This window comes from Guyanagaster necrorhizus (genome assembly GCF_019112545.1).
Source record: "Guyanagaster necrorhizus MCA 3950 unplaced genomic scaffold BT62scaffold_2, whole genome shotgun sequence".
Lineage (NCBI taxonomy): Eukaryota > Fungi > Basidiomycota > Agaricomycetes > Agaricales > Physalacriaceae > Guyanagaster > Guyanagaster necrorhizus.
In genome coordinates this window covers 760028-783429 of record NW_025064881.1, presented here as the reverse complement: position 1 = coordinate 783429, position 23402 = coordinate 760028, and the positions used below count along the sequence as shown (strand labels likewise).

Sequence of the window (23402 nt, the reverse complement as noted above, 5' to 3'; positions counted from 1 at the left end):
CGTCACAGCGCATGCGCATATCTTACATGTACACCATTCTGCGGATCTTTCTATATCTTGACTGTCATTTTGTGTAAGTAGTGGCCACGATGAAATTGATTCGTCCAGTCCTCGTAGCTCCGAAAAATCCGAAGCCTTCCGAGTAGAGTATATTTTGCCCCTATGTCGTATGACTCTGCAAACCAGGTCACGGAGAGTACCTATGAATATTTGGTGATCGAGCCCCATAGAATTGTAGAAACTACCTGTTACAGGTGGAGGGCCGGAACGACTGAGGCACCTTAGGACCTCGCGGAAGAATCTCGTGCATCCAGAGCTATGGAGACAGGGAGCCTTGCGGACTTGAAGGACCGGATTCATCGGCTTTTTGATGATTTTTGTCAATTTGGCTGGAAAACGGATGAACCATGAAGACCTTACGCCGATTTCGTCAGGGCTGACGCCTTTCTTAGAAAACGATCCGAAGGTTACTGTCATCCCATGTCTGTTATGAGCCTAGGTGGCCTAGGCAGGCTTAGGTTGCGCACTCGGGTCGATTGTAACCTTCTCCATAATATGAGCGGCATGATGGTGACGGACCGTTATGACCATTCTATTTGAGATGATTTGCATCGGACACTTTTAGTAATGTCACCTCAGTAAGACTATTTTCCGAAAATATGGGCCACGAAACCTGGAGACGCGAAGAAGCCACATACAATGTTCAATTCATTGGTCGGACAATGCATCAGTCAGATTCAGTGGCGTTCATGCACCATGCGTATCGTTGGCAACCGCGCGTCGACTGCGAACGGGAATTAGTAAGTCAAAATTCTCAAATGGTGGTAAATCCGATGGAAATGGCTGTTCATTGAGCCTTGAATGATCCGCATGTAGATATCAGGGCATAACCACAGGGCTAGGAGTCGTGTGGTTTGTTTGATACTTCTTACCTGTAAGGAACTAGAATGGGACCGTAAGGTCATGTCTCCAAAGTTGTGATTCTTGTGAATATCATTGGTTAGTAGGACGAGTACAGCGCATGTTTATAGCTCTCCAGAAGTGAAGGACCGCATGGTTTTTATACAGATGGCGATAGAATGTATTCTGGAACGTAAGTTCTTCGGAAATTTGGAATTGAAAGAATCCCGGAAGCCGAAAGTATCTGATAAGATCAGATAGGTCCAATTCGATGACGCAGGCCAAGATTAGACCAAAAAATTATCTGATAAGATGCGTATGCTTGAATTATCGAAAGAAAAAAAGCCCCCGAAAACAGCACAGTCAGAGAGTCCAGGACGTACTGAAGGTGGTATACGTCAAGATGGATTCTTTGTCGCCAGAAGAGCCAGTGCGCGCCTTGCCCCCAACCCGTGTTCCGTGTTTCTTCCCTTCTGTCGTTGGCGGCGCCCAAGACCCGACCACTGTCATCAAACTGAACATTTCTGCTTCTTCGTCAGCGGATGTTTTGGCTTTCGCTGCTGTTGTACGCACGCTGATAGGGACGACCGGCGAGTTTGCGTTTCGGTTTCAAGACGATGCTTGTGTTATCGCAGAGGGAAAAGACGAGCAAGATTCAACAGAGAGTGTCATCACTCTCCGGAATTCCCAGGTGACCGGACTGGAGGCTGTCGAGGTTCAATTATCATCGTCGTCGTCGTCGTCGTCGGAACCCAAGGTGAGCAACTGTGCTCCCGACGATAATTCACACACTCACGTGCTTTGGCAGACCCTTGCACACGTATTATTCCATCTCCAAATCAGATCCTCGTCTCTTGTCCTCCAGTTCTCCGAAAAGCATATTCCAAATTCTCTAGCATGGCGATTGCTGCACTTGTATACCCAAGAAAGCGGTACTGCTGTTTTCTGTACCAACGATGACGAACTTTCTCTCGTGAATCATCCGCCGCAGGCCTACCCGTTTTCAGCTGAACGGCCTGCTCTTCTCCACGGTGCATTCCTCCAGAAAGCCGCTGCTAATCCAGATGCAACGGCCGTTGATTTTTTGGATGTTCAAAATGCTCCTCGTCGTGCTATATCTTACCGCCAATTGGACCAGCGGTCCTATACGATTGCCCGGATTCTGCATCATTTCGTCCATGAGAGAAAGAGCATTATCCCATTGGCAGTACCTCCTTCTCCGGAGCTGTATGTCGGATACATATCAGTTCTACGTGCTGGTTGTGCGTTTTCACCTCTTCCGGGTCTAGATACTGCTCCAGTTGAGCGTATCTTGGAATTGGTTCGGGACGTTGGTGCACCAGTTGTTCTTGGGATGGGATTCCGTCCTGAATGGATGGATGCTATCGAGGACGTGCACTGGGTAGATGTAGCATCTGCGTGTGCACCCGCAGAAGCACCTCTGGAATGGGAACCTCCCTGCGAATCAGATCTGGCATATGGTGCGTAACAAATCCAAAATATATAGAATAACTTCTTCACTTTCTGGTAGTTCTTTTCACCTCCGGTTCGACGGGGAAACCCAAAGGTGTTCAGATTACCCATTTGGCAGCGGCGTGCTCAATCTCTTCTCATCTTGCGGTTCGTGCTCTTCCTCCAGGAACCCGATGGTTCCAGTTTGCTGCTGCAACTTTTGACCCTGTAAGTTATTTCAACTCTCTATTGTCCTCTCGCACTCATCCTCTCTAGTCTCTTATGGAGACATTTATGAATTTCTCATCCGGCACGACGATATGCGCCGCAAATCGTCAACGTCTGCTTACGAATCCGGAAGCTGTTCTATCAGAGCTCAACTGCTCTCATATGATGGCCACTCCAAGCTTTGCGGCTATGCTACGTCCTGAACGCATAGGGCCGTCGTTCGAGCTTTGGACCATGGGTGAACGCCTTTCCGAGCGTGTCATCGAAGCATTTAGCAAACCAGACCAGGGATATGTCCTGTGCAATGCTTATGTGAGTCCTCTTTTCACCAGGGGAGATACCCAGGCTAATCCAGTTGCTCAGGGTCCGACGGAGGCTGCCATCAACGTGACACTGCGTCTTCATCCCCGTAATGAATCTGGCTCACGCCTTGGGTCGCCTATATCCACTGCCTCCATGATGATCTTGCATCCTACTGAACCCAGACTTGTGCCGCTTGGGTTTCCGGGAGAGCTGGGCTTAGGAGGTCCTCAGCTGGCGAAAGGGTATGTCCATATTCTCCGTCGGTTTGCTTGTATTTCAAAGTGAGCTCTAGATATCTGAACATGCCAGAGCAAACATCCCGTGCATTCATAGAAATTGATGCTGTTGGACGCGTGTATCGCACAGGTGATCGCGCTCGTGTTGTAATCGACGATGTAGGTGAATGGTCTGGAATCGAATACCTTGGACGCATGGGAATGGACCAAGTAAAGCTTAGTGGCAGGCGTGTGGAATTAGGAGAGGTCTGTATATGACATAATGTTCTACCTGGCCAGGACTAACGGTCTTTTGCAGATCGAAGCCATATTATCCGCCGTCTCTGGTGTTCAGTCAGCACACGCGGTTGTTCACAAGTCTGACTCCGGCGTCGAACAGCTTCTTGCCCTAATTACGCCGGAAGAAAAGAGTCTTATAGACGAAGTGAGACGCGTCGCTGAAGCTCGGCTTCCTGCACATATGCGACCTGTCAGCTATTTTCTTGCACAGACAACACCCAAGTCGACGGCTGGAAAAGCAGATCGTCGAGCTATAGCGAAACTTGTGGCGGCATTCTTCTCAGAGGCTCAGTCCATTGCTAAGGTCAAGGAAGATGCTGGAAGTGATATAGATCCTGAGATCCTGAAGACTGTTGTTAAGCTTGTGGCGGAGACCGCAGAACTCGAAGAGACCTCTGTTTTGCTTAACAGTAGCTTTATCGCCCTCGGCATTGACTCCCTGCGCGGTGTTCGTTTCTTGACCCTTGCTCGCGAGGCCGGTTTGAAAAGTTTAGCCATTCTTGATGTGGTTCGTGTCAGGTTTTTTTCTTGACGCGTCAGCTCATTTGGGATTTTCTCTCAGCTGCAAAACCCAACACCTGTGTATCTTGCTCGGAGGATCATGGAGAGTCAAGACCAAGACGCCGATACCGATGTTCCTACGAAGCACGTTGAAATTTTGGAGCAGTTCGCAGCCGAGGCTGGTGCAGCTGTATGGAAAGAACACGGCCACATGGCCCGGATCATGCCGGCTACACCTATGCAAGCCAGTTTGCTTGCTTTATACCTACGTTCTGAGGGACAATCCGGTTACATCAATCATTCGGTTTATACCCTCACACAGGGAGTTGATTCGAATCGCTTCAAGCAGGCATGGGAAGCCGTGGTTCACCGAAATGCCATCTTGCGCACTTCATTCATCTTGATCGATAACAGTACCATTAGTCCATTTGCATTGGTTTCTGGTGAAGAATGTAACTTTTGTTGGATTGAGGAATCGGGAGGGGATGTGGACATGCTGGTAGAAGACTATGTTGAGCGCACGCCTCGAAATCTGTCGCTTCGTGACCCATGGGCAGTGGCACTAATGCACAATACTGACTCGTCTGATGTCAGGTTTGTGCTAACCCTTCACCACGCGCTTTTCGGTGAGTTTTTCTCCGCGTTATACATCTGTCATACACTTAGCAAGGATCATAGACGGCGCTTCACTTGCACTCATGCTTGAGGAACTCGCTGCTTTGTATCACGATCCCTGCGCGGCTGTCCCTCGGGAGGACTTCAAGAATGCCATTATTGATGTTCTCAATGCTGATATGGACGCGTGTAATGATTATTGGGTCGAGGAGCTCAAAGGTGACCCGTTCGAGACGTTAGCATTGTTCACATATTGACTACTGAACTAGATTTCACCCCTGACTCTTTCCCCGATCTCACGGGCCTTCGCCAGTCCGCTAAGCAGAAAGGATTCCATGTGTCGACGGTGATGTCATCGACGTCTATGTCTGACCTCGCTCGCAAGGCTCGAAAGCTCAACGTGACGCCATTAGCTGTGGTACAAGCTGCGTGGGCTAGCATTTTGGTGCGCTATATTTTTAACACTGCTTGCCTTCTATTGATTTTTGGGTAGCTTGCTTACTCTGAGTCCGACGCTGAGGACATTGTTTTCGGTAGCATCGTTGGCGGACGTACTTCCGAATCTCTCGAGCACACTGTCGGTCCCATGTTTACGGCGGTACCCGTGCGCGTTCGCAATGTTACGGGAGCTACTACGCGCGACCTTTTGTCTCGCTTGGTACGGAGTAATGTTGACAGTCTTATCAAGCGCCACCCTCCTGTCACTGTTTTGAGTGGTACCAATGGTATCATCTACGATACTACAGTTGCTTTGCAGCAGTTCGGACAGGGAGCATCTCAGACAGAGCTATGGACATCAGTGACATATCCGGCCATGGCCACGGAGGTAATGCTAAAATTTAGCATCATTTTTATGTGAGTTGACAAAAGTATCCTAGTTCGCCGTCGTCCTTGAAATCTGGCCCGAGGAAAGCGACTTGATTCGTCTCCGAGCAACGTGCTCGAACAACGTTCTCATTCCTACAGCTAGCGAGGCCATGTTACAACAGTTTGATGATATCCTCAGCAATATCCTAGACAGGCCACCGGACTTGCCTTTTTTGCATGCTACATCTAGTGTTCGACACGAGTTGCAGGCTTCCATCAATCCTATACCCACACTCCAGCCCGTGTTGCCTTCGACTCTCATCCATCATGAATTCGAACAAAATGCCCGGTTACAACCCGACGCCCTAGCCGTATGGTTCAAAGCTGACTTGATGCACCAGGAAATGGACGTACGCTGGACCTATGGTGAGCTTGATCGTCGAGCGAACCAGCTGGCGCATCACCTGGTCAAGACTTATGGCGAACTCTACGACATACTAATTCCTCTGTGCATGGAAAAGTGTCCCGAACTCTATGTCGCCATTCTCGGTGTGGTTAAAGTTCGTTGATTCATAGTCGTTCTTGTCTCACTTCATCTGATGCCCTATCTAGGCCGGAGGTTGCTGGTGTCCGGTGGACCATGCTGCTCCAGAGTTACGGAAGAAAGACTTGTTTCTTCGAGCTGGAGGGCCGGTCGTGCTGGTTCCAAATCAGGAGGCATGCCGCGAGTTACGGACGGCTATTCCCGAAGGGCTGGATCTTTTAGCTCTTAATGACATACGATTACTCAACGAACCTGAAAATGTGCCGGTCGTCGACATCAGCTCAGCCCATTTAGCGTATCTAATCTGGACAAGTGGTACTACCGGAGCCCCGAAGGTTTGCTGCTTCCTCTGACACTCAATGTCCATAGCTCATCGTATATCTGTCAGGGCGTACCGATCGAACACAGAGCGGCGGTGCAGGCTCTAACAGTGTTGCAAGAAGTGATTCCATTTAACTCTACTGGTGTTCGTTGTTTGAATTTCTCTGCATACACGTAGGCGTAGAAATTCCAGCGATAATTTCAATTGTTCTAACATTTGCCTTCTAGGTTTGACGTCTCAGTGAGTAACGCTATGTTATCACTACAAACTTAACTGAAAGAACAAAGATACTCGATGTTTTCTACGCTCTGGGAAAGGCATGCGGGACACTTTGCTCTTCCAGCAAAGACATCCTTGTCGGGCAGTTTGCGGATGTTGTAAATAGTTTTCAAGCAACGCACGCATTCGTACGCCGTTTCTTTTATGGACATGTCTGATGGCTGACGAATAGTGTAATCAAGTTGACTCCGGCCTTTATGGCGCAATCCACACTGAATGCCTGTAACTCGCTTGAAAGCCTAATTAGTATCGGAGAGAAGTTGCCCGATACTGTAGCAGATGCCTGGTCCCGACCGGGAACAGTATCACTGAACACATACGGTATGCAATCTGCACGGTCATATTCTTCTGTTCTCAATATTTTTTCAGGTCCGGCGGAAGCCACTATAATCGCGACATGTAAGGCATTCTGAAGTTGTGGGCTTCAAGATTGTTAACAGTAAGACAGATCGTCGTTTTCGGTCGAATGAGATAACCAAAGCACCGAATGTTGGCCTTCCTCTCCCGACTGTCAGTTGCGTTGCCGTCAAGAATGAACGTGTTCTGCTTCGTGGCGCTGTGGGCGAACTGGGTACAGCGCCTGTCTCCGCTTCGCGATTTCAACCGACTTATCATTCTTGGCCGCAGCTCTGGGTGGTCATCAAAATGCTCGTGGATATCACAATCAGCTTGAAATGACTTTGAAGAAGTTCATCAATCATCCTATCGCTGGGAAGATATATTTGACTGGGGACATCGTTCGCGTACGTTCTGTGCAACCAAAAACATACATATTGTTGACATCTGCTGTAGTTCCTTCACGATGGTACATGTGAATTTGTTGGTCGAAATGATGATTTGGTAAAGCTAGGTGGTGCGTTTCCCTTCTTATGCTGTCACGAATGTGTATCTCAATAATCTACCAGGTATCCGAGTCGAACTGTCCGAAATTAGTGCAGCGTTAGGTTCTTGTCACCTTCTTGCAAGGGAAGCATCTACGATGCTACTTTCCAGACCCGAGTAAGTTTGAATCGCACATCAATCCTTCACGTGCTAAGCGAATTACACATAGTCGTCCTCAAAAGGTTGTCTGTACCTTCATCTCCGCACCCAGCCTTGACAACGATGGAAAAGTATGCACTAACCAAGAAGCCGTCGCCATTGCCTGTGCTGCTAGGAGGCATGCAGAGTTATCGTTACCCGTCTTCATGCATCCGAAGTGCGTTGACTATACCCTTTGATATCTGTTGACTAATACCGCTTAACCAGCGTTATTGTGGTGGTCCAACACATTCCACATACTGCGTCTAATAAGATAGATAGAGCAGCCCTCGGAGAATATTATGCTTCGATGGATATTTCAGCGTGGGAATCAGTCATTGCCGTTGCGATGGGCGACGACGGCGACAAAACTTGGTCTAACGGCGAGGAGAAGATCAGGACTGTGCTGTCGGACCTCACAGATACACCAGTTGATTCTATCAGCAAAACCACCCGTTTTGCTGCGCTAGGCATTGACTCGGTGAGTCCATATCGCTGCTTTTTGTATGCAGCTAAATGTAGCAGATCCGTGCAGTTCAGCTGGCTTCGCGCCTTCGTGGATCAGGTCTTCCCGTTGCTGTCAGTGACATTCTACGCCATCCATCCACCAAGCAACTGGCTAGAATGATCCTCTCTAGCGAATCGGACGAACTTCCCAACTCAGTGCCCATATGTACATGGTTCAAAGAGTTCGACTCGCTATGGCGACCACGTGTGCAAAGTAGTCTTCAAGGTGTGGAGCGCATCCTCCCGTGCACACCCTGTAAGCTTCATCCGCCAATCAACTGATTATGGTGAACTTACGAGTAGCTCTGCATAGTACAAGAAGGCATGTTAGGTGAAACAATCAAACACGAAGCGGCGTATTGGTCCCATCGACTGTTTTCGTTCGGCAGGGCTGTCGATTTAGACAAACTCTTAGAGGCATGGGTGAACGTTGCGACCTGCACGGAGGCCCTAAGGATTGTTTTTCTCCCTGCAGCTGCTTATTCTGTAGCCGGTGGCGATTCGACCTCTTCACCGTTGGTGCTACTCCTTCCTTTGTGGTTGCATCGCTGACTCGTTAATGTCAGGGTGTTTATCCAAGCTCTCCTACAGCAGCCGCTCGTTCATGCTACTCACCAGCGATGCAATAGGCGGAACATAAATAATGATGCAGAACAGATTGCTCGGAGCATCGTTGTGTCCCGAATCGGGTCGCAGCTTCCACCTTGGTCGCTGACTATCTTCGAAACGGACAACGATACTCAATCTTGGCTGATGTTGAGCATCCATCATGCGCTGTACGACGCGGATGCCATTGGGTATCTCCTGGCTGATGTACAGACTGCCTATCAAGGAGGCGATCTCACCCCCCGCCTCCAACTATCAAGCGCTCTGTCACTGGTGTCTGGCAACACGGATCCGAAAACGTCTGACGCATTCTGGCAAGATGTTCTAAGTCCTTTTGCAGACGAGCATGCCAATCTCTGGCCAAATCTGTCCTCTCACGAGGATTGTGGTCGCAAAACTCGCTTTTATGCTGCTTCCTTCGAACCTGACAGAACTGCCCTTGCCTTTGCTGCGAATGAGGTGCAGTCCTCTATCAGCCATGTCTTACAAGCAGCGTGGTCCTTTATTCTATCCTCGTACCTTCGAACAGATAAGGTTGTCTTCGGAGAAACGCTCTCCCTCCGCGTAGGAAATGCCAAGCTAGCGAGTGCAATAGCGCCTTTGATAACTACCACTCCAGTCGCAGCGAACGTCACTGGAAATTCCTCCCCTCGAAGCCTCATCAGTGCTATCTCCAGCCTATCTACAAAGTGTGTAACCCACAGATTTGTTTCACTGCAGCGAGTTCGTCGAATACTTCAGAAGCCAGTTCGCCAGCCAGTTTTTCCAGCAATCTTTGTCATATATTCTGTGGATGAAGAAGGCAACCCACAGACTGCTCAAAGCTTATGGACTGACTGCACTGACATCGCAAGTCTCGGCGTGGAGCACCCTCTGGCAGTTAATGTCGCCGTCACAGCTGATAAAGTGGTTGTGAATGTTCTAGGAAGTAGCGACTTTATGTACGTGCCACCCTTACCCCCGGTATGACCTTCTGATCAAGCAACAGGGCTTCCAAACAAGTGAAACTACTAGCAGATCAGTTCAGTGCGGTGTTGACAGTCATGTTAGAAGCCTTGGACAGACCGCTTTCAAAGCTATCGCTTGGCCTGAAGGAGCACCATCTCTCTGTGTTGAAGTCGATTCCCTTTCCAACCTCCTCCAGTTCATCCGGTTTTGAGCCCGTCCATTGGCTGGCGAAGCGCGCACTCACCTCCCCAGATGACATTGCTGTGTCTATTTATAAAGCGAAGAAAGGCCCTCACTCCACGTGGACTTTCAGAGAACTTGACGAGGTTCGTCGAAGGTAGATCGCGGACTGCGACTTATTCATTAATTGCGTTCTAGGCCTCCAACCGCATCGCTAATTGGATTCGTCGGGGAACCACATATCCTGGTGTTATTGCATTGTGTATGCCCCAGTGTCATGCATTGTTCGCTTATCAGTTCGGGTGCGTTCTGACTGTCGTTAGATACGATTGCGACTGACGTTCAAATGTCAGGATACTGAAGTCTGGTTCTGTAAGTACTTGTTCTGTGACTAAACACATTGACCTTAGAAGCATGTAACAGATTTATCTTCCGATTGGGTATGAGATTCCTGCCTTTCGCAAGAGGTTATTATTCCGCGCTGGAGGTGCTACTCTAGTTTTCACTGTGGCGAGCTGTGCGGAAGACTTTGTTTCTATTGAGCCCGCAAAGATTATTGATATCGATGACGCGCGCCACGCGCAGCAAGTTTCTCGCTACCCTGCATCCGCACCAGCATATACAGCCCCCGAAGTTACTTGCAGTGAGTCCATATACAGTGGTTGTCAATCATGACATCTATTTTGACTTACTATCATAGTAATGTTTGGAGACGGACACCTCAGCACCTCTCGCCCTTGTTTTGTTTCCTCGAGTAGCGTGGTTGCTTCCGTCGAAGCATGCGCCTACAAGCTCCACCTACACCACTCGCTCAACGACGCAGGAGATTTCCTGAGCTGGCTACCGCTATGTAAGGAGACAGGTCTTTATCAATTCATGCTTGTTGACAACTGAGTCAGCGTGCGATGGACATCTCCTCGAGCTCTTATTGCCATTTCGTACCGGGATGACCATAACAAGTGTTCCGCGCGGTCTTTTACAGGACGATTGTCCAACGATCCTAAATAACACCGGTGTCACCCATGCTATGTAAGTAGACCTTGTTGTCTGATGCCTAAACTTATCTATTCTCGTAGTTTACTCCCCGCTTGGCTAGAGCGAAAAGGTGTGCGGCCCTGCGATGTACCCAGATTACGGTGCACGATCTTGACTGGTTAGTACACCGGACATTTATGCGTCTCTGTCCTCATTTTCTCCCTTAAAAGGCCACTTGTCGCATTCTCCGCTCCTGGATGAATGGACTGAATCATCCGATCTGACTGTTCTGTCGGTAAGTTTGTACATTAATGCATTTTGACACATTCTAACCACTCGATCAGGCATTTGGACTGAGTGGTGAGCCTTATCTGATCCTAATTGTGCTCTCTCCCTAACTGACTCTCGTGTCTTCAGAAACAGCGGGTATCTGCTTTTTGGGCAAGTACTGCTCCACTACAACAAACTGGAATGTGGGCAACATTCTCGGAAACTATACGGCTCTCATCCTCCACGCCAAATCTATGCAACCCACACTTCGGGGTGAAGAGGGAGTGCGTTCTCTCTCAAGCTATCATATGCCTCTGCTCATCATAGTTAGGAATTATATTTGTCCGGAAAGTCAGTATGTCCTGGCCACCTGCCGGGTTTGGTGGGACGGTTTGTTCTCAACACCCCCTATGGACCCATCCTCAGAACAGGCTCCATAGCTCGTGTAAGAGCTGATGAAGTATGCTGCAGTTTTCCTCCTGTGGTCACCTTCCTAACCTGCCTTTGATAGTCGGTTGACTTGTTTCGTCGTAATGAAGTGTTCTTGCGGGGGCGAAAGCTCGACCTTGCCGAGATTTCTGAGGCGGTCTCTTCTTTAGCTCAGCAGGGTTTGAATGTGCACACACTAGCACTTGATCACCCGGAGGGATTACAGACATATGTTGTCTCCTTCATATCGCGTTCAATGAACGCCGACCCATTTCTGGGGTCCTTACCGAATGTCTGCATGACAGATGCGACACTAGCACGAGCTATACACTCTGCTTGTCGAAGCCGACTCTCCCGGCATTTAATTCCCGACAAGATAATACCCTTGGACTTTATCCCCCTTGCCAACGTTTTCTCTTCGCAGGTAGATCATAAGCGCCTGAAGCATGTGTTCATTCATTCTCCTTTGGTGATTCTCGGTGATCCGAGTGAACAGCCGTCTGTCTCGCGTCCTCTTACGACTCTCGAGAAAGAGATATGCAACATCGTCAGTGGCATCACACGGGTTCCCGTCGACGCCATGAATGCCGACACGACGACACTAGAACTTGGAATTGATTCTCTAAGTGCTATCTCTTTGAGTTTCCAGATGAAAGCAGCGGGCTTTTTTGTTCCTCCACATGTCATTCTCGCTGGACCATCTGTATCGAAGCTGGCGAAATCATCGCGGTTACTTATCGAAGACAGGAGTCAGGTGTCCTCGTGGCGGATGGAGACTCATCTGGAGGAACGGGTTCGGGACCATCTTTCGGACCATGATATCCAGCTCGTCCAGCCTTGTCTACCATTGCAAGAAGGACTGATTGCTCACACGCTCAATTCTGCTCAGCCCGTTTACGTCAATCACTTCATTTTACGTCTTGACGAGGCAGACGTGTCTCAGCTTCGCAATGCGATTGATGAAACGATTGCTGCAAACGACATCCTGCGAACCTGTTTTTTCATCGACGACAGAAACGTGGTCCAAGTCGTTCTTTCCTGTGTCTCAAATGTCTGGTCGGTTGTCGAAGTGTCGGATGACAAAGATCCTCTAGTCATTCTTCGCGGAGATATAGGTGCCGTCGAACTCGATGTAGTGCAGAATATCGGAACTCAGCCGCCCATTCGGCTTGCATTATATTCGTCGAAGGCAGGGTCTACACTTCTTCGTCTTACTATGCATCACGCAATCTACGATGGTATGTTATCGGCTTAGAAAAATAAAATTGCTTACCCGACACGTCTTTCCATATAGGTGAATCGCTGCCGATGCTCCTGTCAGAGATCTATGAACGGTACTTAGGGTGTTTTACCCTCCAACGTGCTCCAATCAGTCGCTTGATCAGCCATCTCGCACACCAGTCGCAAGAGTTGGCTCGTTCATTCTATTCTGATTATCTCGACAATGCCCCCAAGCCCGCCATCACTCATACATATAGCAGCCTCGAATCTAATCATGAAAGACATGTTCTCGGTGTACCATTGTCTGTGCTCGAGCAAACTGCTCGTGCTTTGAATATCAGTCTCCATGTTCTGGCACTGTCAGCGTTCGGAATTGCGTTAGGAGAGCATCAGAAGATCAATGATTCTGTATGTTTTCAGGACATTCTTGGTGTATTCTTTCCTCATAGACATTTAAGGTATTTGGTGTCGTTCTGTCAGGTCGTACATTGCTAGTCGACGGAGTGGATAACATGTTGGGTATGTGTCTTGTTCCTCTGTGACGCTTTCTCTGTGACTTTTATACTGTTTAGCTCCCTGTATTACTACTGTACCTGTCCGGGTTCGTGCTGTAGACGTTCAAATATTTGCCGATATCGCCCGTCAAGTTCAGGTTGATCTATCGTCTGTGATGGAACATCAACATACTCCTCTTCGTTTGATACAACGGTGGCTTGGGTCTGGCGAACAACTTTTTGATACGCTGTTCAACTTTAGTCGGTCAACATTGTCCCCGTCCCCGTCCCATAAACTTTGGTCAGTCCTCGAGAGTAAGGCAGCCATCGACGTAAGCATGTCCTCCGTTGCCTATTATCTGCTAACTGATCTCAATTATAGCATCCATTGGCTGTAGCGTTTGAAGCTGATCCAAACGAAAACGCTGCCACTATCTTCGCCGGTTACACGCCTAGCTTTGGTTTGAGCGCTTCCGTCACGTCTCTGTTGTCCCGTATGGCGAATCTTGTCACTGATCCCACCCAAACTATAACGCCAACAATGCCATCACTGTCTTCCAGTGTGCCATTACAACGTGCCTTGTATGACCCGACGACCTGGTCTCCTCGAGAAATTCTAGTTCGAGACGTAGTTGCCAAACTTTGCAACGTAGATCCAACTATTATCACCAAGGATCTTTCTTTCCTCCACCTTGGGGTTGATTCTATCACCAGCATTCGCCTGGCCCAGCAGTTGAGAGCTGAAGGTTTCGCCGTTCCTACATTTGCCATCATGCGTCATCCCTGTATAGGGAAACTTGTGGGCTATGTCAACGAATCTTCTGCGGAAGTGTCCGAGTCCGCCGGCGCTATTGTGAGCGCCTTTAAAGGCCTTCAAACGCGTCTCCTTAACGAATACGGCCCCATCGTTCGGCTTCTTGCCGAAGATGACATAATCACGGCAATGTTTCCGGCAACGCCTTTGCAAACCGGGATGCTCACTCAAACAGTCGCGTCGAGCGGTCGGCTGTACATGGGAGATCATGTGATTAAGCTACATCCATCCGTCTCCACCTTTCGCCTTAAATCTGCTTGGGAGCAAGTAATTGCGTCAACAGATATCTTACGTTCCTCGTTCATTGCATGTCCAGAAGGCGATCACGCTTGGGTCGCTGCGGTGCATAGTAATGCATCCATACGTTGGACGGAGTACTCGGTTTCTTCCAATACAGACATCTGTTCACTGGGGCAGAAAATCAAAGAATCAGAAGCTATTCAGGATGAACATGCATTTGAGATACCGCCACTGTCCTTTCACCTTATATGCGCTCCAGATACCCGAATTCTGATCGCCTTAATTCATCATTGGTGAGAGTTTTCTCTCTGTGCCATATTTCCGCACTTACATACCATAGTCTTTACGATGGGCTTTCTCTGCCTTCCATCTTCGACGATGTCGCCGCTGCATACCGAGGAATCGAACCTTTGAAGCGTCCGCAATTCCCTGACGCTGTACCGTTCATCTTGCACAGTTCTAAGGACGAGTCGGACTTTTGGCGAAAGCGTCTGTCCAAGTTCACTTGTGCACCACTACCAATGAGACAAGGAACTACGACACGAGGTCACCTCGCTCGAACCCTACTAACACTTCCTGAAGGCGCTCTTGATACGATCAAAACGTTGGGTGTGACAGTCCAAGCCGTTGCTCTTCTGGCATGGTGGGTGATTAATCGAATTGTCTTTCATATGCCTTACACCTCTTAGGGGAAAAACCTTGGCTAGTATCACAGGCTCACCGGATGTCGTCTTTGGCCAAGTGGTCTCTGGTCGTGCGATCGACCTTGACAATGCATTGCACGCCAGCGGCCCGCTTTTCAAGTGAGAGGTATTTCTTTTGGTCTAGAAAATTTACTCATAAATGTAAACTTAACTTCAGCACAATACCATTCCGTTTTACGCTATCCCAAACAGCTTGGACAAATGCCGAGGCCGTTCAGGCGCAGCATGCGTCGAACGTACAAAGTGAACCACATCATCATGTCCCTCTTCGTCTTATACAACGAAAGTGGCGCGCAGACACTTCCACTGGAGAATCGCTCTTTGACACCTTGTTTGTGTTCCAGCAGCATACTGGAGAACAAAGCCGATCACGATCAGATCTGTGGATTCCATATAGCCTGACAAGCGACCCGTCACCAGCCGAGGTGGGTCTTTAGTTCTTAACTATGTATCTGCCCATCCTGACTTTATTTTTCTAGTATCCTTTGAATCTCGAAATTATTCATGCGAGTGACGTTTTAGAGATTCGAGCCGGGTGTCAGCCTCGAGTATTTTCTGAGGACGAACTGCAAAGAAACCTTGAGATCCTACGAGAGACACTTGAAAACATCATCCTTGAACCTTCGGATAGCGTTCTAAGCTATCCCCCCAATCTTCGAGAGGTAGCAACTGCCTCTCGGAAATTCGTCGCGCCCTCACCATCTAAAGACGATGCTGATGAACCCACTCGAGAATTTTCGCCGAACGAGACCGTTTTACGCCAGATATTTTCAAAAATCTCCAGAATATCTCTCGAACGCGTCGGACTTCATGCACCGCTTTATGCCCTTGGGCTGGACTCCATTGCTGCGATCCAGATCGCATCCAGGTGCCGAAGTCAAGGGCTCGACATCGCAGTATCGGACGTATTCGCGGGTGAGACGATCGCCGGGATCTGCGGTAATTATGAGGTCTCCCAAAGCTCTGCTCATGATGCAATCTTGTCTGCGAGAGAACTTGTACAAGACCATGAACGCGCGCAGGTATTGGAGCTTCTAGGTCTCGGAGATGAGGACGTTGAAGAAGTGCTACCTGTCCTTCCTGTATGTTCCAACCAACATAATTATACTGTACTTGATGCTAATGGCTGCCTTTAGGGTCAACACTATCATCTTTGTGCATGGCTCAGCTGCGGTGGCACGTTCTACGAGCCGGTGTTCGTGTACAAACCCTCAAAACAGCTTGACGTTGACCGACTACGTCAGGCATGGGATGCTCTTCGGAAACGTCACGGCATCCTCCGTACCGTGTTTGCTGCGACTTCCTCTTCCAATGTTCTTCAAGTTATTGAAAAGAGTCTTCCGAAGAATGATCTAAGCTGGAGCTTTACCGAATTTGATGGGGATTTCGAGCAATGCGTCAAAGAGCAAGTACGAATAGAATACCGTCGGCCATCGACCTTGTTTACTCCGTCAGGCCGTATTAAGCTTGTGCGAGTAGGAAAGCAAGACGCGCTGTTATTCGTACTCCATCATGCCACATACGGTAAGAAGCGACTGATCTCGAGGGCAATGACGTCTGTTGATACATTATTGCTACTAGATGCTTGGTCTGTTCCTCTGCTGGTTGCAGACTTGTGCGCATTGTACCAAGGCTTCGACTGCACGAGCGCTCCAGACTTTGCCGGGTTCATCAAACACGTCTCTACTAAGTCGGATAGGGCCGCCGAGGCCACCTTTTGGCGGGATTCGTTAAAAATCAATGGATCGTCCCTTTTGGGACCCAAACACTCTTGCTCTGATCTGAAGCAGGTCTTCGTGCGGGCTCCTGCTATCATTAGTTCGACAGACTCGTTGCAGTCGCGCTGTCAAGCAGTTGGTCTTGGTCTTCAAGCCCTAGTGTTGGCGGTTTGGGGTCGTGTGGGGAAGACCTTGACCGGACAAGACTCTCCTGTGTTAGGCGTGTATCATACCAGCCGCGCCGCTTCATTTGACAACCTGGAGAGGCTCGCCGGACCTTGTGTCAACATTCTGCCTATGTGCATCCCAGCAGCTGATCCTGGCAAAGTCGGCGACGTAGCGCGTCAACTTCAAGTAGACCTCGGAAGGCGTACTGCATTTGAACAAAGTGCTCTGCCGGAGATTCTGAAATGGGTTCAATATGACGGGCCGCTGTTTAATATCTTCATCAATCTGCTTTGGCATGGCAACAAGATCCGGACGATCTCCCATGATTCGCTTCTTCAGATTCTCCCTGTACGCGTGTCTTTAATTTCTGTGTCATGGGCAATTTACTGATCGTTCCTGTCAAGGTCGGGGTACCTACTGACTATGCTGCTGAAGAGCCTTTCGAGCTTCGGTCGTCGGTCGACACGTTGGATCTTTCACATCTTCCTAAGGTATGCGCGTGGGCTTGTACTCCTGTGACTTGGTTCTGATTGATGTTGCTAGTATGGTTTGTACATTGATGTCGCTTTGAATGCGGAGACGAACACGATTGGGGTCGCTGCTCGCTGTCATGAAGCCATTCTGAATGAGGAAGAGCTTCGGGAAGTAATTGGTAGTTTCGCGGACGGAGTAAGCGTTGCTATGGAGGAGCTGTAAATTCTTATAGAAGTACGATAGTTTTTGAAGAAATACCAAGTTCATTTTGTCACGTGGATTATGGCCTTGGGTGTGCATCAGGACCGCAGCATCTGCATCGATCCTAAATGGTAACCATGTGTTCTAAGCGGCTGGAGAATTTACGTATCGGTGACTTGGAGGGTAAGGTGGATACAAAAGCACCCATTTTTTTCCGAGAGAACGCGACGAATACGTATCCTAAATGCATCGTTATGATGTGAAGAATCTTGATCCTTTTAGCTACGGGGTTTGAGTCATCAATACCGACGATAGTGGCGACCTAGACTCCAAGAGCGACAAGACACAGAACCGACCTTTCATCCCGGTAGAGCGGCCCGGAAGTACGGCTTTTCGGATCCGTCGGGTCTCGACACCCTTTTCTACGTTTGTGACACTTCGCGATCACGATGGCGGCTCTTCAGGCGCAGAGGTGTGAACGACATTTCTCGGCCCCCTTCTCAGATTTCGCGGAGTTTTATCTATCGGTGTCTCCTCGGAGTCGAAAGTGTTCGAGCTCTAGTTCAGCATCAAAAAGGCGACCTTGGCCAACCAACCGAGAAGTATCCGGTTGCTACTGAATATTGGCATTTCTTTTCTCCTTTTTTCTTTACCTGTGTACCCGGCGACACTCTCGCAGGCTACGTTTAGCGAGAAATAATCCCCAGATATTCTCCGATCAGGCTCGTATATAAACTGCGAATTTTGCCCCAGGATCGTCAATCCACTACAGCCAAAATGTACGGCGTAGCTGCACTCGTCGCTTTCACTCTCCTTCGTTCTGCCCGGGGCCAGCAGGTTGGCACCTACACCACAGAAACCCATCCATCTCTCACCATCCAAGAGTGCACGTCTGACGGTAGCTGCACTTCGCAGTCCAAGTCGGTTGTCCTCGACGCGAATTGGCGCTGGCTCCACATTACCAGTGGCTACACGAATTGCTACACTGGCAATGAGTGGGACACTTCCATCTGTACTGACGTCGACACATGTACGTCGAGCTGCGCCCTGGACGGTGCAGACTACTCCGGCACCTACGGTATCACCACCGACGATGATGCGCTTACTCTGAAGTTTGTCACTGGCTCTAATATTGGCAGCCGTGTCTACCTTCTCGACGACGAGGACACCTACCAGATGTTCAACTTGAAGAACAAGGAGTTTACCTTCGACGTCGACATGTCGACTCTCCCTTGCGGCCTCAACGGTGCTCTGTACTTTGTGGAGATGGATGCTGATGGTGGAACGTCGGAATACTCCACAAACAAGGCTGGTGCCAAGTACGGAACTGGTTACTGCGACACACAGTGTCCTCATGACCTCAAGTTCATCAACGGGGAGGTTTGTACTTTACGTTTGCTATTTTCCCTCCCTTCTCACGTCTTCAAAAGGCCAATATTCTCGACTGGACTCCTTCCACCAATGACTCCAACTCCGGAACTGGCTACTACGGCTCGTGCTGTAATGAGATGGATGTCTGGGAAGCCAACTCCCAGGCGGCCGCCTACACCCCTCACGTTTGCAGTATCTCCGGGCAGCAGCGCTGCAACGGCACTGATTGCGGTGATGGTGACGAGAGGTACGATGGAGTGTGTGACAAAGACGGATGCGATTTCAACTCATACCGCATGGGAAACGAGACTTTCCTCGGCACTGGCCTGACCGTCGATACCAGCTCCACGTTCACCGTCGTTACTCAATTCATCACCTCCGACAACACGACTTCCGGCGACCTCGTCGAAATCCGGCGCATTTACGTTCAGAACGGTGAAGTTATCCAAAACTCCGCTACGAACATCGACGGCATGGACTCGTACAACTCCATCACAGACGACTTCTGCACCGCCCAGAAGACCGCCTTCGGTGACACCGACTCCTTCGCCAGCCGTGGTGGATTAGCGGTCATGGGTGATGCCTTTGAGTCTGGCATGGCTTTGGTTATGAGTGTCTGGGATGACCACACTGCCAACATGTTGTGGCTTGACAGTGACTACCCTACCGATACTGATGCCTCCGACCCTGGTGTCGCCCGTGGATCTTGCTCTACAAGCTCTGGCGTACCATCTGATGTCGAATCGTCGGCCGCCAGCTCCTATGTCGTTTTCTCGAACATCAAGTACGGTGATCTTGGGTCGACCTTCAGCAGCTCATAAATGTCAGTTTTTCCCCTTTTGTTTCTACTATCGCGAAGCTTACTCTTAGTCTTTAGGCAAATCGTCGATGTTTGACTTTGGCTGCTTTTCGTTTTTATTTCTTCGAGTCAGTCCGAACGTCCCCATAGATTTCGGCTTGCTAAATTTGATTTTAGACCGTTCATGGCTATTTTCACGTTCCTTTATTCCCTTTTCCCCATCTCAGCTGGTCTGATCGATTGTGAGTTATGGTGAGTGAAAATTTCTCCACCTCTTTGCCACGTTATTAATCGTTAAGTATTAGATTCTTGCACATTGTTATAAAGGACAAAGGCGCTTGATACATGCCAAAACCACTCAGATATAGTAAATTCTACATTGTAGAAACGAATAAAAGTCTTTTTACTCCCAACTCCCGAGGTTATGTTAAGAACCTGCGGTTTACGGAAAATAGCTCTTTCACCGTTTCTCACGTTCTCAATATCCAGGTGTGATTCTTGTTGAGTTTAGAGCCAGGTAATTGAAAAATATGCCTCTGTTAGCATACACTACTTATTCATTTTATAGAAATAGAAGTCATAAACGTGCGAGACCAAATAATAGCAAGTATTGGATATCGAGGTCCGACGAAGGAGGGGCGTTTATTTCATTAATTACGGCAGATGCGGTCAGAATAGTTTGAACCGAGGGCGGGCCAAGGTAACCAAACCTTGATCCTGCTCATCCACTGGCACTTAGATCTTTAGCAGCCACGAAAGCTTTCCCTGGTTTACTTCCTAGGGCAGGTGTCTAAAATTTTCCCGTGATTCCTTTCGCTTGCTCTGTGTCATAGGCGTTTTCTTTTCTTTAATTTTGATTGATCGATCAATCCAATGGGAAGTGACTACAAGGTTGCGTAAGCCCCTCAGGATATGCATAAATTTCTGATTGGAGCGACTCAATTGATACTGACACTAGTCCACAAAAATTCTGGGGCATAGCCAGCATAACACGCGTTAGCTGGACGGTGGATCATCATTATGGTATGTCACAATGTACTCAAGGATTCCCACTCAAGCTTCCTGATACTGCGTCAGACTCTACCCAACCCCAGATTGGAGTTCTTTCTTGCAATCGGATACAGAGAAGATATTCGCCATGCCGTTTGTTTCTTCATACCGATTCGTCGTTTGGCCCGGACCCAGGTTGATCTCGACGACGAATTTGAGAAAGATGGAGGCTCATGACCCAAGATATCGATGGGGTTGTGTGGTTCCTGAAGGACAGTTCCTGGTTGGGTGGTATCAAGCCTACCCAAGATAATTGGGATGCAGAGTCTCAGGATTGAAAGTAAACTAGAAGTGGATGGTAACCTTCCAAGGATGACTTGAGCTACGGCTGGTCTAGGTATGAGTATTTGCGACTCAGTATTGAAATTCCTGTCTCTGTTCTTTATCAAATCATCATTGACGTCCTGTTCGTGTAGTCATCCCCTGACGTGTCGCCATCATTCTGACGTTATCTTCCCTGCCAGATGCCACATGCATATATAAGCTCGATAGACTTCCTATCCGCTCATGGCTTCTACAGAACGCCTTCCCTTTCTCCCTCCGCCTCCCAATGCCCCTAGTCCCCTGGGCCAGTACAGGCTACTCTCGCCGCGAGCGAGCATTCGTGTCTCGCCCTTTCAACTGGGAGGAATGTCCATTGGTACCGCCTGGGGCCAGGGAATGGGAGAAGTGACCAGGGAATCAAGCTTTGAGCTTTTGGATGCTTTCTACGAATTAGGCGGTAACTTCATAGATACGGCCGTTAATTAGTGGGTATTCGTGTAGATGATAGACGCGATGCTTATTTGTTTTATGCTTTTTAGTCAAGATGGCACCTCCGAGGAGCTAATAGGCGAATGGATGGAACTGCGAGGCAACCGGGACCAAATGGTGATTGCAACCAAGGTGTGCCTTCCAATATTGCTCGGCAAACAGCAATTTGAATTGAATGATTGCAGTATAGCGGTCCCTGGAAACAGCACGATGATGCCATATCCCAAAAAGTTCACTATGTTGGAAATGGGAGTAAGGCCAGGCACCTCGCCATTAATGCTTCGTTAAAGCGCCTCCGGACCGACTACATCGATATCCTATACGTCCATTTCTATGACTGGGAGACCAGCGTTGAAGAGCTGATGTCCAACTTGCACAATCTTGTGGTATCTGGCAAGGTATTACATCTCGTGAGTTTCGATTTCCGTTCAGCGCAAGTATCATTTGAAGCATTCATCACGTATCTGTCATAGGGTATTTCGGTACCATTTTTACTTTGTCAATCTAGGCGGTTAGTTAAAATCGTCTCTTGTAGGATACTCCGGCGTGGTTCGTCGCCAAAGCCAATCAATATGCCATTGACCACGGAAAGACTCCGTTTTGCATCTATCAAGGTCACTGGAGCCTGACGGATCGATCTTTTGAACGCGAGATCATCCCCATGGCTCGCGACCTAGGTTTGCATGTTGGCGCTCTGTCCCTACTCCAAGCGCTAAGTCGCAGTTTTCAGGTCTCGCTCTCGCCCCTTGGGGTGTTCTTGGAGCAGGCAGACTCCGTACAAATGCAGAAGACCAAGCATTTAAAGAAAACATCGCAAAAGAACGAAAAGGATTCACACAGGATGGCAAACCGGAGCGCAATGAAGCTGAAATCAAGATGGCCGCTGCCCTTGAGAAAGTCGCCAATGAAGTTGGTGCGAAGAGCATCCAAGCAGGTTCGTTCAGCCTTCAGCCATCCTTGAATGAATCTGAAAGAATATTGAAGTTGCCATCGCGTACCACCTGCAAAAGACTCCCTACGTGTTCCCGATTGTGGGTGGTCGCAAAGTCGAACATCTGAAGAAGAATATCGAAGCACTCACGATTACCCTGTCGAAAGAGCAGGCTGAGTATCTCGAGGGCGTTCTGCCGTTTGATCCTGGGTTCCCGAACTGGTTGATTGTGAGTAGTTGATTCCTCGAGTGGTCGGTATTCTGATACCGTCGCGTAGGGTGATGGCACAAGGTCGTCTGCCCTGGTCGATGGCTTTGCGCCGATGACTATGTGGCCCAAGGCGGAAGCTATCAAGCCCAAGTAAGCAAAACCAAGACTCGGAATCTGGGTTCCATTCAAGAAAATTTTTGGGCCACCACGGGTAGTATGGCTGTTGTGTGTATGTCAAGACGGTGGTATGGAAGACAACAGTATGGAGTCCTTACATAGTACAATCGGAAATTAAATCAACAAGCAATACCGCCCGCATCGGTAATGGTGTAGATATGTCGATATCCAGTTGAGAACAGTTATAAAGCCGAACAATTTAAAGGTGCAAAAAAGTGGGCCAGAAAGCAACAGAGGGTCAGAGAAAAGTAGTACCGGTCTTTCGGCATTTCCCGGAGGGGGGGGGTTAGACAGATATTAGCCTTGACAGGACACATCATACCTCAGTCTCTTACCATTATGTCGTCCAGAATGAGGAATGTCTTTGACGTGAAGGCCTGCAGTCCTAGCACGAGACGACGTTGGAATCGGATACCACCCTCGCCGTCTCACTAGCTCCGTTTTCACTGACAGGTATCTTGGACCTGTCACTGGATCGCTACCATGGATCTCCATTGCGTCGAGCAATGATCTGTGCAGGAGGGAATGTTGGATTTGGTGACCTCCCTTTTTTCCCTCGCAGACCATCATTTCTTATAGCCCAAGGTTCGCAACCACATCACCGCCCGTGGAGCTCGAATATACAGACGCTTATCCTTGTTGACAACGTTTCAACTGCTGATATTTCTGAAGCAA

General features: G+C 48.8%; 4 protein-coding genes across 4 annotated transcripts; all 4 read left to right on the top strand.

Annotated features, from left to right (window-relative positions):
• Positions 1-1303: 1303 nt before the first annotated feature.
• On the top strand, positions 1304-17473 carry BT62DRAFT_959764 (putative peptide synthetase; the record flags this gene model as incomplete). Its single annotated transcript, XM_043188516.1, has 51 exons — positions 1304-1657; positions 1709-2381; positions 2432-2580; positions 2629-2892; positions 2944-3125; positions 3176-3365; positions 3418-3906; positions 3961-4525; positions 4578-4733; positions 4784-4959; positions 5008-5340; positions 5393-5881; positions 5934-6200; positions 6254-6360; positions 6415-6427; positions 6475-6594; positions 6649-6787; positions 6836-6865; positions 6915-7037; positions 7094-7209; positions 7259-7319; positions 7372-7465; positions 7518-7664; positions 7715-7967; positions 8012-8249; positions 8307-8508; positions 8560-9540; positions 9588-9873; positions 9926-10029; positions 10081-10099; positions 10151-10370; positions 10428-10577; positions 10627-10756; positions 10804-10880; positions 10933-10997; positions 11047-11062; positions 11120-11256; positions 11304-11432; positions 11484-12639; positions 12696-13030; positions 13081-13141; positions 13195-13448; positions 13499-14463; positions 14511-14813; positions 14860-14973; positions 15032-15299; positions 15354-15956; positions 16011-16398; positions 16456-17108; positions 17165-17251; positions 17304-17473. The coding sequence occupies 51 exons, from the start codon at positions 1304-1306 to the stop codon at positions 17454-17456; spliced, it is 13584 nt and encodes a 4527-aa protein (XP_043045363.1). The 3' UTR covers positions 17457-17473.
• Positions 17474-17572: 99 nt separating this feature from the next.
• On the top strand, positions 17573-18125 carry BT62DRAFT_999583 (uncharacterized protein; the record flags this gene model as incomplete). Its single annotated transcript, XM_043190832.1, has 2 exons — positions 17573-17694; positions 17762-18125. 2 exons carry the CDS (start codon positions 17573-17575, stop codon positions 18123-18125), a joined length of 486 nt encoding a protein of 161 aa, XP_043045362.1.
• On the top strand, positions 17872-20013 carry BT62DRAFT_1071069 (cellobiohydrolaseI). Its single transcript, XM_043178721.1, has 5 exons — positions 17872-18815; positions 18866-19629; positions 19684-19733; positions 19783-19857; positions 19911-20013. Exons 1-2 carry the CDS (start codon positions 18213-18215, stop codon positions 19625-19627), a joined length of 1365 nt encoding a protein of 454 aa, XP_043045361.1. The 5' UTR covers positions 17872-18212; the 3' UTR covers positions 19628-19629; positions 19684-19733; positions 19783-19857; positions 19911-20013.
• Positions 20014-21122: 1109 nt separating this feature from the next.
• BT62DRAFT_926046 (Aldo/keto reductase) lies at positions 21123-22937 on the top strand. Its single transcript, XM_043184936.1, has 8 exons — positions 21123-21404; positions 21459-21540; positions 21594-21818; positions 21882-21890; positions 21944-22085; positions 22139-22342; positions 22393-22568; positions 22618-22937. Exons 1-8 carry the CDS (start codon positions 21163-21165, stop codon positions 22702-22704), a joined length of 1167 nt encoding a protein of 388 aa, XP_043045360.1. The 5' UTR covers positions 21123-21162; the 3' UTR covers positions 22705-22937.
• Positions 22938-23402: the final 465 nt, after the last annotated feature.